General features: G+C 40.0%; 1 protein-coding gene across 9 annotated transcripts in view; it reads right to left on the reverse strand.

Annotated features, from left to right (window-relative positions):
* Window positions 1-20722, reverse strand: part of UTRN (utrophin) — a 391474-nt gene that overhangs the window by 317377 nt on the left and 53375 nt on the right. For 8 of the 9 annotated variants that reach the window (XM_026109804.2, XM_064509199.1, XM_026109805.2 and 5 more), the window contains one exon: window positions 13277-13338. The exons of the other annotated variant lie outside the window; for it this stretch is intronic. In XM_026109804.2, the coding sequence (XP_025965589.1) occupies window positions 13277-13338 (62 nt within the window). The remainder of the gene's footprint in view (window positions 1-13276; window positions 13339-20722) is intronic. 9 annotated transcript variants of the gene reach the window in all.

The raw sequence follows: 20722 nt of genomic DNA on the forward strand, positions 1-20722 counted from the left end.
GAGCATCATAAGGGTTATTTAAGTGTCAAATTTAATGAAAAGTAGTAACTATTTAAAAGATTTGATACCGCTAAAAACATTTGTATAAAATCAGAGTTTCATAGCTGCAGACCAACATTTCAGTCTCCTGTACAGAAACATACCTAACTGTACGCCAGGGCTTCAAAAGAGACCAGCTAAACTAATAGCTGAAGAATGATCATATAACTGCAAGATCACTTTTTAGACTACACAGATGATAGCCTCAGTTTCTGATATTAGATTAGTTTCACAAAGTTCTTCTCCAATTCCTTTCATAAGTCTGCTTAAATACTTTCATTTACACATACATACATACATACACACACACACACACACACACACACACATGCAGAGGGTGTTCACGCCTATTTAAGCAAAGGATGCAAAAAGATATGTAACCGGTAGACTGATAGCAAGTATAGGAATATTCATTAAATTCTAGCATTTGGTTATATCCACCATTACATATTGCCACTTTGCGTGCAACTATTCCCTTCCAAGCACAGTAAGGGATGAGGCTTTCAGCCAGGTGCAAGCACTTTTCAGGTACTTTGTTTCTGCCTAGCAACTTAAATCTAAACTTAAAAGCATGCTGGGGTAGTAGGACATGAATACATAAGGAAACATCCAAGGAAAACTCTTGCAGTTTATGGTGTATAACGAGAGGAGCTGATCCACAGCAGCAGGACCACTACCCCAGACACCAGCAAAAGTTGGTCTAAATTTGGTTTGCCTCACCACACAGATGTAAGTAGTAGGTTGGTGTGGGCATGAAGAAATTCAGCTCCATATTTCCACTCCTCTGGACACATGAAGCTAATAGAGGCCTGACTGGATGCAAGCGGGCTCGAGCTGTCACTGAGAAAGCAAATACCTGCTACCATAGAAGTGGCTGTGTACAAGCCAGCATAACCAGGTAGTGTCAAAGTACTCCAGATGCATAGTCGCAAGGCAGCAGAGAAATGAGAATAGCTTCCACAGCAAGAGTCTACGGATTTCCTCCCGCTGGGGACAGGTTATCTAACTAACAGACATTACACTTAACCTTTTTCTTTCTTTTTAATTATAGAAAGTTTAATACTCCTACAGCACTAAACTCAAGTTCTGCATATACAACCCCTAAATAATTCATCTTTTCTTATAATTGACTGCTAAACACAATTAAAAAGATGCATATATACATATAAAGCACACAGACTGAAAATACCAAAGCTGAGAATACTAAAGCTATATAACCTCAGTAAGTTTGGTGCTTTAGCTCTAGAACTTCACAAAACAGGATTTGGATCTACTGAGAAAGCAGAAAGATGGCTCTCACTTAATACAGTGCAACAAAGGGGTTGGGGGTATACAATCTTCTTTCTTTTCCCATCCACTCACTTTACATGCATGAAAATAAACTGTATACTTCCTGCTTTCAGTCTTTCACTTCGATGGGTCATAGTATATTCCAGCCACGAGCAATGTACCCTACAGTGATGGTAGAAATCATTTCTATTCACTTTCTAAAGAGAATGATTTTTCATTTCACTGACCATCAGAGCATCTCATCTTTCTGTCAGTTTAAAGAGTCACCAGAAGAGTATTAAATTACTTCTGCAATCTAAACTGCTCATTTTCAGTTTATTACAGTATCCATTGTACTCAAAACAAATATAGACAGAGCAATGTTAAAAACCTCTGTATTTAGTGAATTAATATCTAGAAAAACACTCTCTATGGGATTGAAGTCAGTTCACATGAAAGATTTCTACAAGCACGAGCAGACTAAAGTTGGGTAAGGGGCTGCAGCACCCACCTCACCACCCCCATCACTACCTCCACTGCAGCACAGCAGTCAGGAAACCTGCTCCTCCAGCTCCCACTCTTCCCCAAGGGACCCACGTACCTGTCCGCAGTGGCCACCTGGGCAGCCACAGCTGCTGCCTCAGGGCACACAGCAGGAGATGGCCCACAGGGCTGCAGTTGCGATGGGGGCAGAGACCTCACACCCCGCACCCTCCTCTGGTCACGGTGTCTCCCACTTGTTCATTTTCCTCACACCTGGGCACACATCTCTATGCATGATCTGCAATCTGAGATGTATAGTGTGGAGTCAGGAACAACACTGCTCTGCCCTCTCATTTACAGTGCAGCTGGATCCAGTCCTGATCTCCTTTGATGCAGTTAGACAGCAATCCCGTGTTCTTCGGGAAGTCTTTTTCCTTCCTGTTCCAGGAAAGACAGCTGCATATCCCAGTTTCTGACAGCTGTATGATTCATAAAATTTACCAAGCTTGTAAAGCAGACAGAACCTTTTCTTATATATATAAAATAGCAGCCCAAGAGATGCTTCCATACAGTCATTTCCCTAAAGAAGACAAGGTATAGCTTTTGAGGCAATGCCAGCTGACAGCTAAGCATGCTCTCCTGTACCAATGCACTGTCCAGCCCTGTACTCGGACATGCTGTTGTGATCACTAAAATCTCCTTATGAGAAACGGGATCTACAGCTACATTTCTTCACAAGCAGGACCCACCACAGAGTCAACTGAGGGATACCGCTGTGGCTATGTAGAGACAGCTCATAGCAGGTGGGGAGCCACAACATATGCTGGACCCCTCTTCCTAGTACATTAGAGAGCCTAATCCAAACCAAGCCTAGTAAGTGAATGGAAGGATTTCCAACCAGTTCAACAGACTCTGAATCAGACCTCATATGCAGGTAAGCACCTTAAATCACCAGTATACTTCCCAAGCCTTTTCAACTTGCTCATTAGAGCAAATCTTTTGCCAGGTCTGTGCATGAGGAACCTACTCCCCCACACACACAAATGAGTGCAATTGAGAGAGGCAGCTCCAGTGGGGCCAGGAGCACTGGGCCCCAGCTCTGTTCCACAGCCCCAGCTGCCCCCACAGCGAATCAGACATGGCCACATGCAGACAGCACTGCCCAGAGCCATGCTGAGGTGATGCACATGGCCCCAACCAGGGCTGTGCTGGGGCAGACTGGCATGCTGCAGCTAGAGTCAGGGCTTTGGGGGAGGACAGAAGGCTGCTCCTACCCTACAGGGTTAGGCTTAGGGCTCTACCCATTGCTTTCCCCTGCAATCCCTGCTCATGTCCACACAGCTGACCAGCTGACTCCTAACCTTTGGGCAATCTGCCCTTCTGAAAAAGGTGTATATGCACAGATACAGATATACACACACATACACACATATATCTATATATTCACACAAATGCACACACATACACTTACTTGCACTACATAAAATGTATGTGTATCTCTGTAGAGCTGAGCCAATCTAAATCTCTCCTTTTCAGAACTAACAATATTTTACTCACTTTCTACCTACTTAATCACTACAAAAGTGCAAGGCAGTCCAGCCTCTGCCAACATACAGTAAGGAGAAGCATTCCATCACTGAACATAACAGATCAAGAAATTTAAGTACTTGCTTTGTAAGAGTGACAGTGACAAACCATACTAAGCCCTTAAGCAAGGGCAAATTGCTAGGCATGGTTATGTTAGTAAGTACTTAAGGAACCAGCCTACATTGTGCTAAGCACCATACAAATACAAGGCAGATAATGGGTCCTTTCTCAAAGACAAAATAGGGCACAGTTTACACTATAAAGATAGCAGTGTAAAAGATAGGCAGGGGCACTCTGAGTACCAGGAGAACTGTCCTGGTTTGGGCTGTGAAACATTCACACACACCCTCACTGAACACTTATATCGGTTAACAGAAGAAGGTTTTTCTCAGCTTAGTTTATGTTTGCAGTGACAGCAATACAACACTGGCAGAAAACCTCTTTCACTCAGCCTGCCTTGGAGAGCTTTGCCAGCAGAACTGTAGGCAGAGTTTCTGTAGTAGAGACAAGGGCTTGATAAGACAGACAAAAGAAAAGAACATAATTAACAGACTTAACAGAAAAGGCTGTGTTGGTTCCCGAACACTTTACACTGGCATTGAGAGCAGGAAAGGAGCTGAGTTGCTTAAATAGGGACAAACTTAAATGGAAAAAGGGAGAGGGAAAAGGAAAGGGAAAGGAAGGCAGAGAGAAGGAGGAAGGGAAGGAGGGGAAAAATAAAAAGGCCTAGAGATGGCAGGTAATCTGGCACAGGCCTGCTTGCATTCCTATAGCCTTGACCTGGGGTCACATACGCTCATCACAAGGCTCATGAACAAGGATCAGAACCAAGCCAGCCTATTGCATCTATGCCAACAAACATTTCAGTGTCAGCTACAGTACTAATGGGGGGAGAGGGGGATAAAGAATGTTTGCTAGCTATCCACAGCAGAAAGCACAATTGATGTTGATTCATCTCCCAGAGGGCAGCAGCAGCAGTTTCTTAAATATCTTAGAACTCGAGATGAGATGCTAGCCATAGTGGCAAGATCAGTAACTACAGGCATCAGCTTAGCCCGTATCAGTGAGACAGCTGCACGACTGGGGAAGGAGAGTGCATGCACAATGATCTCTTCCTTGCAGAAGCAGTCCCAGTATGTCTGTTGGCCATCTTTCAGCCGATTCACCCTGATCAGATTTAAGATTGTGACTCACACTTTCTTTTGCACGTATCTAGGATTACTTGCTGTGTGACGGAATTGCAAGGAAGGGATCATCCAGGCCAACCAATATGATTGCAGAAATTATTCCTTCTCTTTGCCAGAAAGTGTTTCCATGAAATATAGGAAGATATGAACAAAACCTGGGCCAGACTTTTTTTTTTTTTTAATAAAGTCATCCTATACTACTAGCAGTACAAAGATAAGCCATCAACGTTTACAGTTTCTCTTCCAATAAAAACCATGCAGAACTGCGAAGTAACACTCTTCCTTGACTATGTTTCACAGTAGAATGTTCTTAACTTTCCCTTTATTTTTTATGTGGAACTATAACAAATCGAGTCGAGTTATAAAGAATTAAGAGCAGTCACACATTCTCAGTAAAATGTAAAACCCTGGAAGCAGTATTCAAAAAAAATAAGGCTACAATATGCAAGTGTTTTATCATTTTATCACAACTATTGATGCTTTTTATATATTCTTCTTGAATATGAGATTATATACAAAGTTAATCACTAATTTAGAAAGTTTAATGTCTGTCTAGTTGTTTAACTAAACATATACAGTTTCTCTTATGTCATCATAGTTACCTGCAGCAGAGAATTTACATGTTCTTCAAATCAATAGTTATTGAAGGTATGTTATTAGAACTAACTCTTTCCCAGTAAATGAATGCTAAGGATATTGGAGCAAAGCAGTAACAGGTATGCCAACTTAATTTTAAATCCTCTTCAGTGATACTGATCCAGATCTCCTAGCAGCAATATTAAAAACAAGATGAAAGGTACTTTCACTTTCCACACTAACACTGCTGGTTACCAGGGAGGTAATGCATATCATAAAAAGCACACATATGATCATCAATAGCTATTGAGGGGTGAGTTCTGCAGATAAGTTCTGGCTGTTCAGAGCAGTGCTGGGAAAACCCCTAGTCACCATTTAGATCATCTGCCACCACAGAAATACCAAGACATCCTGAAAGGATACAGAAAGCCGTATGCTGGATTTTCCATCAGATTCTTCTGATCTTTCAGTGTCATTTACATAAGGTCAGAGTTTATTAATTCTAACTGAGAGATGACTCAATGCCTAATAAGACGCTCAGTAAATAGGTCAAAATCGTAGTAGGAATGCAAAGATAACCCTCCCCCCCTTCTTGACAATGGGGAAATACTGAGCAAGTTAGGCACTTAAACTAGAACATGAACCATTTGTCACATCCAAATACTTTCCTAAGAATTCATGGTAACCACCTACTTAATTTAAACTTAGTTACAAACAAAACCAGCAAGAACTACAGTTGATCATGACCAATACAAATTAAGAAACATGCCAAGTGCTGCTACATCATGAGATCAGTACATGGGAACTCAATGTGGGAAACAATTCAGAAAGCAAAAAGGTCATTGAACAAAGTAAACAACTACATCAATAAATAGAAACTGAACTTGCCAATTTCTAATTTCAGACCACAATCACAGCTTACAGAAATATTATGACAATGTGAAAACTACTTTTTTTTTTTTTTTTTTTTTTTTTAAATTTTCCTTCCATTTACATGGAGGACTTATAGAACCACATACATAAATAAAATATATTTTCCAGGTCACATTTTAGCCAGTAACTGAGCATGCCCTATCATGTTTAGCATTTCTTTGCTGAATATGCCTCAGTACTTGTGGAATCAGTACACTAGTACCAAAACTAAAAATTCACATTACAAGAAGGAAAAGAAACAGTCACAGGAGGACAGCACCTTATAGACAAAATTAAATATCACTACCAGTGTTTAAAAATAAAATAATTATAAGCAATCAAATAGCTATTTAAAATTCCATATGGGCAAAGAGGGGAGAAAAAAAGGAAGATTCATCCCTGAGGTACAGTGGTAAGCTTAATTCTACTAGATGACAGACATGAGTTTAAGTAGCTGCAGAGCTGAAAAGCTAAGGGTAATTCAATTCACAGCTGAAATACTTGATTGACAACATGTTAGAAACAAGAAAACACATAAAAGCAAATATTAGACATAGTAAGCTGGCAAACAAATTCAAGGCATGAGCAGCTCTGTGGGTCTTCCTCCCTGCACCCTGCAACTATCTATTAATTAGGAAAAGGGAGAGCTTTGCTTCAGTGACTCTAGCAGAGTCAGCTATAGCACTGAGAAGGTCACCTCCTACCCACAACCAACTAGAATGGTAACCAGTTGAGACCATGAATCAGAACCCAACTGTCTAATCAGAGCCCAGAGCACTAATTAAAATCAGTGATTACAATCCATGTTACTCTACCAGGCTTCGATGTCCAGCAAGGGACATGCTGCCTGCACTACGTTCCAAGAGAAGAAACCAAGAGCAGTGAAGAGGAGAATAGACAACTGGCAAATCTCACACTGTATCTAAATTCAGGAGAGACCACGAGCTGCATTGTATTATAATGAGGATAACTAACACATAGCATAAAAGCAGTATCTCATAATCTATTAAAACAGAAAAGAGTTATTTTCCTATTTCTTGGTTAATTCATGTACTATTTGAGCTCTTCTAAGAAAGAAGAGCTAAGTAACCCAATTAAGAAATAAAAAGGTAGACTGAAAACAAATGGAATTTTTCAAGGCCTTTGGTCAGCTGAAACAAACATGGATCCTTTTCCATCCAGGTTGTTCCTCAGGTTAATGCCAAATATTTTATAAGCTCTGGCAATCTTTCTGAGTGAGGCTATATCTTACAGTTTAATTTAACAATGGAAGACAAGAATTACACTATAGAATACTTTACAAATGCTCATGGCACTCAGAAACTGAACTAGAAAAAGGACTACAAAGCATCTTAGGTGATGTTTCCTTGGACAGATAAAATTATCCAGTGAATATTTTTGCTCCCTTCTTGCATGATTAATATATTAAACTCCATAATTTTCTTGCCCAGAAAATGGCTTCTGAAATGTCTTTGGCTCTAGGTATCCTAGGTCATGTGAAATTAAAGACAAAGGCAGGCCTATTCAAGATAATTAGAAAGATTTATCAGGTTTGCTAAGAGTCAGCAATACAGTGGCAAAATGTCTTCAGAAGTATAGGATCTGACATTTATTGTACGATAAAACAAAATTAGAGGAAAGGAAAAAAATTAAAGGAGTAAATGCTGAAAAAAAATAATCTGTACATCACACTACCTAGAAAATTAGATAAGACTTCGCAGTTGTCATATAAAAAATGCCTGGCGCCATGAGGAGGGCATGGAGCCATTTTAAGACACCTATATGAAGTCATCATGTGACAAAACACTCCAGGCACAGCTCACTGGTTTCTATATCCCTGTCTTCTCTCATCTTTATTTGGTGTACCTCTAGTGGAACAAAACGCGCAGAGGCACCAGCACTGAACATTCACCTTGTAACATGCTGCATTTGAGCTTCAGCCAGCTCCCAAGCTACATCTCAGCATTTTCTTTGCTCTTGGAGCCTATACTGGAATGCATTTCACAGGATCACAGAGCAGGAGAGAGCTTGAGATGCTCTAAACATGTCAGTCGGTCCCAGCTCCCAGCCCAGCCAGTGCTGCAGGTGCTGACCAACACAAATACCAAGGCACAACACAAATACCTGCAGCATCAGGATCACAGAACATATGCAACAAGAACACCAGATGCAGGAATGAAACAGGCTTTAGTATATAAGAAGAATGAAACTGAGAGCTTGGTTTAGAAATAAATGGGAACACATGACAAAAAGGGGAGGGAAGCACTCAACTCAGGCGGGTGGATGCTTTGGACATCGTTCTGACACCCTAGAACACTCACCCCAGCAGTCGCCTCTTGAAGTACATCATTCAGCCACACCCAAGGCAAAGATTAGGGCAAGTATATATTTTTGCCCATCTTGGAAAAAAGAATCTGATGTCCTTTTCATTGAATACTACATTTCCAGGGGTTTTGTGTTCTTTCTGCAGAGCACAACCTTCTGAGCTTTAAAGTGTTTTTACCATCCTTGTAGGAAAACTTCCCAAAGATAATGAAGATTGGATTCTTTAGAGTCCTGGTTTGCCCATGGTGGATCTGACAGCTTTCTCTGCAGTGATAGCACTAAGTTGCTACAGGCTGTGCCAGGCCTGCTTCAAGGATCTAAGTGAAGAGAAGGGATGTGTATTTCCCAAGCCGATCCTGAGCCCTACCTGCCAAGTTCAGGAACAGCAGAGGAGCAGAGTACCCAGTCTGGAAGCAAATTTGGAACATGTTGGAAAACGGGAACGTGAAAGACAGAAAAGATTGATTCTTGAAAGGAGATAGGGAGAGGGTAAGACTAGGATTGCTTAGACGAAGACGTGCAAAACCAGAACCGTTCATACAAGGATCAAATCCTGCAAGAGTTAGGAAGATGAGTAAATACCAGATGAGGAGAGGAAGAAAGGAAGAAGAGACAGACCCAGACTGGAGCTATGAAAAGAAAAAATGGGTCTGTCTGGGTAAGCAACTAAGTGACAAAGACAGAAACAGTAAAGAGAGAATCAGAGGGATTGAGACTCCAGATTTGAAGAGAAGAGAGGTTGTGATAGTAAATGAGGAGGAAAGAGTAAGTACAGAAGCCAAGCAGGAGCTGTGAAGACACAGGGCAGATCTGTACTTGCAGGGTCTGGATCTAGAATAGGACACAAGACTCCTGAACCTCTCAACATGTCTATACAGTCTTCTAGAAACCTTCTAGAGCTGTCTGTATTGAAAATGTGAACATACTATCACTATGCTATTTAATTATCACTTGAAATGTCAGAGGTCTGTATGACGGATCTAAAAATCCCAGGCCTGCTGATAAGCCGTGCAAACAGACATAGATTAAAGATACTCAGAAGTCTGGAAAAATCAAAATTAAGGTTGATTGTAAAAAGCTTTACTCAATCCCCTTTTACCTATGTATAACAATACTGTATCTATTCATATTATCAAACAGACGTTCTACCTTCTCCTGCGATACCTGACTTATTCTGTGCATAGACTGCACCTACTAATGGAATACATCAGAACTGCACAGAGGAAGAAGTATCTGGAGATCCTACTTAATTCTGCCCTGCAGCAGAAGTTAAAAAGTACATATTAAGTGTAGGCAAAGATTGCAAGAGAAGGAATGGATTGGTACCACAGTTAATGGAGCAGAAAGCTATCCCGGGAAACTGGATTCCAAATCTACTTTTTCCAGAGAGTTCCCCCGTAGTGCTAAGCAAAGGTTTTTAAAGCAAAATTTTATAGTTGATCACTAACTGCATACAAGATTAAGAGACCTCACTAGATCATTAAGTCCAGTCCTGGCTGACATAGTCATCACCTTCTTTAAGTCCCATCTCTATGCTGATAAAGCGCTATCTGAAGTCCTATTAAGTATTTTAGGCAGTTTGTTTGGATTTGCAGAAGAGAGGAGCCCTCTGAATCACAGAAAGACTCAATGAGAGCTCTGTATCGTATAAAGATATTGCAGAAAGGTCAAATGCTCTAGAAAATCTAACCCTACAGAAGTCTCAAGTTGAGCACTCAAAATTAACCTTTATTTACAGTGGCTGTAAACATAGAAGACAATACTTTGGATTGCAAAAACGTATAGAAAATAAATCCATTAATATCTGAGAATTAGTAAACCCTGAAGTCCTCATATAAATAAATGTTGAAGGAAAATGCTACTTTCATCATGAGAACAAGGTCCAGTAATGCACTGTTTAGTAAATGAAGGCATGTGGCCATATACTCAGCAAGGAGAAAGAAAATACTGATAATTTATTGAGTTTAACCAATTCTGTATACTGAATGAGACCAGAGTCCAGTGGAAGAATCAGTACATAATTCTTAACACTTAGAAAAAGCATAATAAGTAAAGCATACAGGTTAGGAACATTAATTCTAGCGCTTCTTCATTCTTGACCTCTTGACTTTGAAAACCAAACAGCCTTTTTTCAATATATGCCTATAAATACACATCCACAAAAAAGCTAATGTAGGAGGTGACACAGGAGTGAAAAAGGGATAGAAAATAAAGTTTTATAGTGTTTGAAGACCATACAACTTTAACTCTCCATACAACTAGAAGCAGTAATTGGTAGGCTATACCATATAGAAAATGGCTAAATCTATCTCTTGGAATTAGACTGGACAGAGCAATAGAAAAGTATGTAAAAAGGGAAAAACTTCATGTGGTTTAATATAAAAGTAGGCTGAAGTGCTCTGTACTTATAACTGTTTGAACGTCAGCTTTCCTATTTGTTGAAATCAAGTAAAATAGGCATTTAACAATTTTACAATGGCTATAATCTAAACACAGCTGGATTCTCTTTCATTTTAACAAAGTATCCTCTGTGTCCCTGCTACACAAGCATCAGAGGCTTGTGAGCTGTAGTATATATTATTCTGCTAAAGATTTCTACAACAAGCACTGAGGCTTGACTGAGAACATTAATTGACCTTATGACTCAAGCCACTTTAAATGTGTTTGCCTTCATTTCAAAAACAAGTGCAAATAAGATGCAAGTTCCAGAACAGTTCAAAGAAACAAGTTACTATATATACTGTAAACTACAGCAAAAATTTACAGCTCATTGAGTAAGTGTCCAAGGCAGACAGCAGGACCTCACAGCATACTCAAAACTTAACTGTATTTCATTCACCTACCCATTTTCTGATGAGAAAAGGGAAAGAAATTTCTGTTTCTAGATCTCTTTAAATCAATTCAGTATGGATTTACAATCAAGTTCAAACAATTTTGAGTGCATACACAACTAAAATTTTAGGGGTTTTGTACACTAGAGTAGTTTATACAGCCTCAGCTGATTCCTTTTTATTTACACATTTAAATGAAGGAGAACTACAGTAACAATTATAATTCTTAGTGAGAACTCTGCAATTCTGTATACAATTCCTCAGCTTTACTATTTTGTTTTTTGTAACATAGGTCAGATATCTTTACCCAACTTCTAACATACCTCTACCCTACTAAACAGCTGAATCAATCTATTTCACAGAAAAGGAATTTTAAGCAACTCAAATGACTCAATAAATGCAAAAGCATGAATAAGATGAAACTTCACCTCTAACAGCAACTTCCATGGGATCTGAACACACTAATCTTCATAAATCTAGATCTCATCATGGCAAAGTAGCCATGCTCAAATTAGAACTGAAAGTATATTAGTTAGGAGTATGTTCTTTAATCTGAGTCTTTTCAATCATTAACACAGCCTGTATAGCTTCAGGTGGTTTAATGGGCCATGTAGTTACCAGGTTATTTCAAATCCAACTAGCATCAGACTACATATCCTGTGGCAGGGAATTCCAGGGATTGAGCAGGTCTTGGGTTGAATACATACTATAAAAGGAAAAGCCACTTTACACGTAGATGTCCAAACACCAAAACTGAAAACAATTTTATCTCTTTCAATATAAAATCATGTCTGTAACTTGTATAAATGAGTCACATGGCATATTCCCAGTATCACTATCATTTCCCTATTCATACAATCTTTATGCCTTCTCATAATAGGCCTGTTTTTATCACCAAGTTTTCACTCCTTACTTAACCATCCCCCTGTCTATTCCTTCTCCACCCCCACCACCGTTTCTCCATTCAGCAGCAGTCAGAGGCAGAATGCAGAATAACCAGTTACATATATGCACTCCTCCCCTGAAGAGGAGACTAGCCAAGAATGTATTTGACAAAAATATGAGGAATATCAGCTTTCAAGCAAAACAAACCTAAGCCAAGATGAATCAATCAAGGCCACAAGCCTTGTGTTGCCCAGTGTCCTATTGCACAGGAAGGAAAGGAAAGTAAAACTTCCTTATTCTGCTGACCAAGAACTTCAGAAGGGCAATGTTCCAGAGGCAGCCATCCACTGCTACAGCACAGTCACTGGCTTACCCCACTTTCAGCACCATTCCGGATAGAAAAGACATGAATTTCCTCTGATACTAGCCCGCATTCCTTTGCGCATTCGGACTTCAAACCAAGGAGATTTCCCACAGCCACAGCACTAGCGGGTAATGTGCCGTCAGCAAAGTGTCATAAAAGCAAGTTTTAAATAGTATACTACAGCATCTTCCACTTCCTTTCCCATCCCAAAACAGTATCCTCAGTAAGTTTTAGGTTAAAAAGAATTAAAACAAGACATGCACAGCAGAAACATCTAGGAAAACACAAAATGAACATGCAGTTATCCAAAATGTTACAGTCAAGACTCAAGCTGACAACACCAGGTGGCTTCAACTGGAGGTTTGCTGAATATTTTGGATGAGTAAAGCTGACTCAGCAGCATTGACATCAAACAGTCACTAGAGCTCCGAATCTGCTTTAATACACTGAGAAAACTGCATGCAGAAAAACTGTATAATATAAGGACTAAAAACCGAACAGACACCATCACGCAGATAACTGCATATTTTAACATAGTAACAAATGGAATCTTTCATTTTGAACTCTTAAACAAAACACTAATGTAGTGTTTTTCTTTTTTTGAGGGAAAAGAAAAGTGTTTATGTGCACAGGGAAAGGGAAAGTCAGGAAGGAAGGAAGATTACAGTGTTTTATCTAGTAGACATATGTTTTCATTATATATTCTCACATGTTTTACTATGAACATTCTGCAGAATTAAGAGCAAAGTATACTTTACCAGTACTGTTTTAAATGATGAATCAGAAAAAATACAGAAGTGTTTTCTAACCAATGTTACCTTGGAAAAACGAGCATTTATCCATTTTGTAAAGGTCTTTTTCTGTACATCATTATGTTCATCTGGAAAGATAAAATGAGAAGAAAAGAAAGAGTGAAAATGCATTCTTCTTAATCCTATATTGTTCAAAACAGATCATTTCAAGCAGTACCCAGTCTCAGTGAGAGGAAATTTTTGCCCAATCCATTAATAAAGCTCTTCAGACCTATAAAAAACTGGTACCTGTATAATCACACAAATGTTTCAACTTTGATAGCAACCACAGAGTCTCCTTTGCATTCAAACCAGCCTCTCTCAGCACTTTCTAGGACGGACACCTATGCAGCAAATTCACAGGCTTCCCAGCTGCTAAAGAGCAACCTACGAAACCATGGGCTCTTAATCAACAGACTTTCTCAGCATCTCTTTGCTCAGATATATTACTCTAAAAGCTGCCAAGATCCTTATTCAAACTTCTGGTGCAAGTAATGGCTTACTTCCTTCAGGAAAGAGCACAACAACTGCACTACCCAAGCTGTTGGAACAACTGTTGAAGTGCTTGAATTTTAACCACCCTCAGCCTGGTTTTACTCCTGGATTGAGAATCATGTCAGTGATCAGTCACGGACTGAACATACGGAAAGGGCTGGGCAGCCAGACAGGCACCAATGGGTATGACACCGAAGAAATATCACCTAGGGTCCAGGCAACAGCCAGATAGAGCCAGCAGGTACAAGGATGGATTACGTGAGAGCACTTCCAGGTCAAAGCATGGGGAAGAGCAGTGGCCACCAGCTAAACACAGCAAAATCTGTTTAAAAAGGCTGTTTCTAAGATAGCCATTTGGGAGTCAACTGCAACTTTATAAAGTCCGTCTCACCATACCAGGCTGAATCACCTCCAGCACAACCCTGATGGTATCACATGTCACCTCTCAGGTGAACTGCAATGAGCAGTGCTACAGGCCAGACTATGCCTCATCATCTGCCCGTGAATGACAGTGGATCACCTGCTGACACGGTATTAGGCAAAGGAAATTCACCCACCACAGATTCTCAGACCTACTTGCTGCAGCCAACCAGAAAAGGAATTAGATACATGTGGTTTGTCAAAGGACTTAACCTCCGAGTCCACATGGCAGACCATATCTACCGCAGACAGTCTTCCATTTGGCAAACCTAATTTGACAGTTACATCCCAGATCATAATCTCCAAAAAAACCTTCAAGACTTCATAAGTTTCTTGACAGATCAGTTCTGAGATATGGTTCAGGGGCCATAACAAGCTGCTGCCCTGGATGATGTCTTGCAGAATCTCTTAGTGTCAGCTGGCACCCATTTTTCCAAGCCCCTTACCACAACAAATGCCAGCATGGTATTCAGACTATCTGTCATTGGGATGAAGCCACAAAAACCTGGGTTGAAGCTTGTAAATGTTCCACTTAATGAAATCATGAAAAGGAAAAAATTTATGGAAGTCTGCAGAGAAATCGGACTATGATCAAAAAGCACTGCTGAAAAGATTTTGGGCCTCAAACAGCAGCAGTTGAGACTGTTTTACAGTCAAGTTCTACCTATAAAACCCAGACAGCATTTACAAAGTCCCCAAATTCTACCAGAAGATGCCAAGTAGATGATCTCAAAAGCTTGCTCTTTCATGTGAAATATGCACATGAAACTGATGCCATCATGTCTAATGTGATATAACTAGCATGCATCTAACTAACCACACATCTCTCTTACGCTATGCATCTCTCTATAACTAACATGCATCTCTCTCACACATGGGCTACTGGTGCAGCAGAACAAGTGACCAGGTGTTTTTTGCATAATAAACATGAGCTAGCAATAGCAACAAAGGCTTGGTCCGGACAAGAACAGAAGCCATATTAGTAAGGAATGTGAGGTAACAAGGGTTATAAAACTTAATAAGCTTTACGAAAACTGTTCATGTAAACTTAAAACAAAGCCTCAGGTCCGGGCTGCTTTTAGGCTACTGCTGAAAAAACAGTCTAAAGCATGTCAAACAGCAGGCACCTGCTGCAATCCAGCAGCTAGCTGCCATTATGTTACCTTTCTGTGCTTCTCCCTTCTGTTATCTAAAACTCACCTAACATAGTTGAAATTCCTGTTACATGTTGAGCTCAATAAGAAAACAAGGCTAGCTCAATGCAGGGTTTTGTTTTTGGGTTTTTTTTTTTTTAATCAAACAGTTTCAGGATGGAGCCTATGGTACCTGTATAGCAGGCCATCCTTAAAAGACATCTGGTTGAAATCCAAGCTGTTGCTCTGGGGGAATACAATTACCTAAAATCTCATTCATCTTCCCGCCCCTGAAATAGAGCTCCCTTGGCATAACAGATGAAAAGGAACTATCATCAGGATGCTCTGTGCAAAGTACCCATCTCACAGGAGACTACCAAAGCCAAGAGCTGAAGTCCACATATACCAGATTGTCCCTTTTTTCTTCTAGGTTTTTGCTTAAGAGACATGAACAGGATCAGACAAGATTAACAACTGCCACTATTGAACTAAAAGAATTTCTCGCTAGTTTTGTACAAAAATTTAATTCCAAGATCTGGTCATTCCTTTATAATGCTTTCTATTTACAATAATTGCAAATACTATCTGTATTGAATATATCAATAAAATAAGATTTAAATCCGTCTTCCAGCATAATTCAGTTTAAATGTCAGAGAGGTTACTGAATTCTTTCCCTTTCCTGCCAATACCCCCAACTACATACGTACCACAATGCTTTCCTAAGGCTAGGTCTGCCTTTTTACATCCCTAAGCTTCTGTAAAGATCAAGAAGAGTAATCCCAAACAAGGTTTGTGGTCTCATGTTCTTTTAATGTGGTTGCTCCTTAAGAAGATAAAGTCAAACCATAGAGAGACCAAAAAAGTGTTGACTGTGTAAAAGGATAACTATTATGAAGACAGTCATGGATTTATAAATCCTGCGTGCTAGGAGCTGTACCCCCCCCCCCCCCCCCCATTCTTCAGAGCTCTCAGCCCCTCCATGCGCAGTAGGGGATCACAACTCTTTTCCCAAACTTCAGCATTACACCAGCTCCACCCTCCCAGCAACACACACACAAACACAGTTTTCAAGTCTCAAATCTTCAGTTTCATTTAAGTATATTATGTGCATCACAGTAGTGCATGTGGCATTTACTAAAAATCCCAACCTCTTTCTCCTTATTTCAAAATCAGTTCTGTTTGGGGTTTTTTGTTTAAGTAAGCCCTCTGACAAAAATGTCATGAAAGCATTTTCCCACTATAAACTACTTAGTCTTTGTGGGAAACTGAGAAAAACATTACAAATTTATATACTCAGATCAGCTCTTTGGTATCAGAGCATCTTTTCTACTTCAATTAAACAAGCAAACAAACAGAAGCCACACAGTTGTTGTTCCCAGCCTTCCTGAAGAATTCTATTTGATTATAAAACCTATGGATAATACTTCTCCAGTCAGGCTACACTTTTGTGTTTGCTTTATAAGCCTCTGAAAATAGAATTTTAGTGATTAGCCATTACAGCTAGGGTCATGTCAAACTTTCTGCTACAAATCTTTGGAAAGAAGTTTGTAAATGAAATGCCAATACTATATTAACAGCAGTGATAAAGTACTTCTATGCATCAAGTTAATTTTCTGTAGATTCCTGTGAGTCTATAAAGGTAACCCCTGGAGTAACCCCCCTAAAAATGATTCAGATAACAAGTTAGCCACATTCAGTCAAAAAAACATTCAGCAGAGCATGTGGCACTACACACATACATCTTCTCAAGCAAGACATTAAAAATGTCAGCAAGTCATACATGAGTGAGAAATAAATTCAGAGTCACTAAAATATTTGTGTTCCCTTTCATACTGCTGCAGCCTCAAAATGAGTAGGGCTGCATAAAAGCAGAGGACTGAGCATGAGCCAAATTATGCTTCATTATTATACAGACTGTTTCCTCTGAAAAGTACGGCTTTGCCTGCCCTCAAGTCATTTAATGGACTTATAATGGCTGACAGTCAGAACAGTTTGTTCCTTTAAGAGGAAATTAAAAAAAAGAAAAAAAACAACATTAAACTCTTGTGATGACAACAGAAAAAAAGAAGAGCTTCCTGTTCTGGAATCCTGTTTGTTGAATCCTGCTCGTTTCTGTTGTACAACATGATGTATGTCCACAAAACAAGAGTATACTCAAAACAAACGTCTCTTGTGATCAAATGCCCAAACTTTGTCCTGGCATTCAAACACTCCCACTAGTCACTTATATTGCCCTAGTACCTCCTCCACCCTGAGCGTTGTCTCCTAATTATATTACAGCACTTTCAAACTGCAGTTCATTCCCAATATATTGCTTTGTGATTATGATGTTCAGGAGCAAAAAAAAATTTAACTGATCTAAATATAGAAGAGAAATAAAAGACAAAAACCTCACTGGGTTGTGGTTTGCCCTTCAGTTAACCTCTGCATCACATTGAGAGCCAGCTTCCTCATCTTCCCAAAATGCATTACATAGTTCTGTCATGAAACAATGTTATTTAGTTTTTGAAAGACAAAAGTTATCACACCCAGAATAGCTGGCAGAGCAGCACTATAATGAGTGCGCGCTGCAGAAGTTTACGGACTGGACTGGGCAATTCCTGTGCTTTGTTTACCAGCAGTTCTAGCAGAAATTACCAAGGGTCAACTCCAATCCCTTCATTTACACCTGAAAATGTAAGAAGGCAAATGTAAGAATGCAAATGTAAGTTCTCTTTTTCCACAGTAAAGGAATTAGCCTGGGGGTTTCAATTAAGACACCAGGAATGTAACAAAGTTAGAAACATCCCTTTGCCTAAGCCTTTAGGCAAGCAAAAGTGCATCTACGATAGATATTGCCCCTCCCAGGCCTCGCCTGCACCCGAGAATCTGACAACAGTAATGAGAGGGGAGAGAGTTTTTGTGTGCAGGCTTTTCTGGACAGAAAAAGCATTCAGCAAATAGCTATCTTTTCTTCTTCTTTTCTCTTCAAACTCACTAATTCACACATAAAGACTATAAGTGACTATATATGAGACTAAAAGAGACTAATTAACATATAAAATGGCACAAAATTAGTGTCCAAAATTTGAGGATTTTACACAGAGTAAAACTTCAGATTTTTCTGCAGATCACTCCTCTCACAACATTATGATCAGAACAAATGGCTCCAGCAGGAGGCAATTGGCTTTGTAAGCTTTCACTTTCATATTGCAATTTTAATTCCTGCAATCAGTGGCAAGTACAATGCTTTCCTCCATTCCTTCCCCTTCCCTCTCCAAACTTCAGTTGGGCAAAAATACAATCAGCATAAAATTTCCTCCAGAGAGAAGCCTGAACCTCGCTCACTGGTGTTTCCCACCAGCAGACGTCATCTGAAACAGAACACCACAGAAGAGTAATGAGGAACCCCTCCGGTTCTCACTAAAGCGTGCTGCGAGTCAAGGCTAAATTGTATTTATTTCACAACAAAAAAAATCCCCCAGCAACTGATAACTTAGAAGAAGGCATCCTCACAGCTGAGGCAATATTAAAATAGTCGTTTCCATACCTCCTGGCAAAAACAATCCAACATGCTATGCTGCCAGCCTCAGCACACTGAAATGTATTTAAAAGGAAACTATAGAGAACACAAAAGCTCTCAGACACAGAAATAACACTGTGACACCACACAATAGGCCTTCTCCAACACCCACACTTATCAGTCAACTACTGTAAAGTTTTCACATAAGGACACTGCGAAATTAAAAAATCCAGGCCAAGTGTCACAACACCTCCAGCATACCTATTATCTGAGTGGCAGGTCAACATTCAAGCATACAGGGCTGCTGTCTAGTCACCACGGCCCCAGATACCCTGCTTTAAGGTTCCAGACAGCTAACAGGAACAGCGAGGTGCGAAACAACAGGCAGGAAGGAGGGACGAAAGGCAAAGATGGAGATGAAGACAGGAGAGGCCTGCAGTGCTGGCTGTCTCCTACCACATCCAGGTCTCCAAAGTCAATCCCCTGATCTGCCACAGCTTTAGAAAGTCATACAGACTGTCTGCAGTAATCCAGCTGTAAGAGAGAACCGAGATACTGGAATGGAAGAAACACTACAACACACAGCACTGTCAGGCCAAAAGGAAGCCTCAGATCATTCAGCCAGACCTCTCTAATCACCGGCTCCTCATTTCACTCCAACAAGTTATAATGACAGCTCCTAAACCTTTTGGGCAAACCAACCACAATCTACACCCAGCACTTATCAGGGAGTGCAAGACAGCCTTGCTAAGCCTTAAGGTATAACATGGATACATTTTGACATATACTTCAAACTGCCAGTGGTCAGACACCAGTGTTTCAAGCTGGAAAAGTTTTTACCAAAAATATTTAATTAGAGCAAAGTGCTTCAACTATCAGGAAAGTGCACTACAGAAGAATGAGAGAAATGAAGTTACCAAAAATGACAGAGAATGGATTGGATAATATGTGCCCAGTAGATACGAAAGAACAAACCTCACTGACAGTGCACATGGAGACAAGCTCCCTCTCGCCCTCTCCAAGATCTCAACCAACATGACTGGCAAGCAGAAAGAAAGGTGTGGGAAGGGGAGGAGGATTCCTCTCCAAAATCTGGTCATTACCATGCTCCTAAGGAGGCAGACAGGAAGGCACTTAAAGAGATGCTCAGACTAAATCTATAGATAAATAAAAGGTAACAATTACAAACTAGATTTGCCACAGCTTGTTTTGTTACAAACACAGATTAGGTCTTCGCATTTCTGAGTGGTTACAAAGAAAACAGAATTGCTTTCCACAAGTTCATGTTAGCCATCTGCTCTTTTTTCTCTGTCCAAATTAGAACTATTATCAGGCTCACTTGCATTTGTGGAGGCAATTCACAGGATGTAAGGTCAGAGGAGTCATTGTGATCATCTGGTCTGATCTGCATAACACAGGCCATAGAATCACACCACATAATTGCCACATATAGCCCAGCTGCATACCAGAAGCAAACACACACAGCAGGTATTAGAAACCCTGCTCAGATCAGGGTAAGCAACATTGCTAGGGCATAGAAGGAAGCCCAGCCATACGCAGCACATTTGCAAATCTCTCTCCCTGCTAGTTACGGTAACAAATTTCAAACCAGAAAGACATCACAAACACCACTGTTCATCTTCAGGAGACAGTTCTCATAGTACAAAACATTTACATCATTTTCCACATATTACTCTGTGGCCAACTTTCGAAAAAGAAAAACTTACATAGAAGTCAACTTTTCATAAGTTTAATAAGTAAGTTTTAATAACTGACTGGAAAAAATAGACCTGATATGGTAGAAGGAGATAAAGTAACATCCCAGAAAGAGCTTTTCGCAACAAATTAAAGATGCAATATATTCCATGCAGTGCTCTACGCAGTTCTGAAGTTCTTCCCAGGGCCCAGAATATTTGAATAAGA

The sequence above is a fragment of the Dromaius novaehollandiae genome, chromosome 3 (assembly GCF_036370855.1).
Source record: "Dromaius novaehollandiae isolate bDroNov1 chromosome 3, bDroNov1.hap1, whole genome shotgun sequence".
NCBI classification, from domain to species: domain Eukaryota; kingdom Metazoa; phylum Chordata; class Aves; order Casuariiformes; family Dromaiidae; genus Dromaius; species Dromaius novaehollandiae.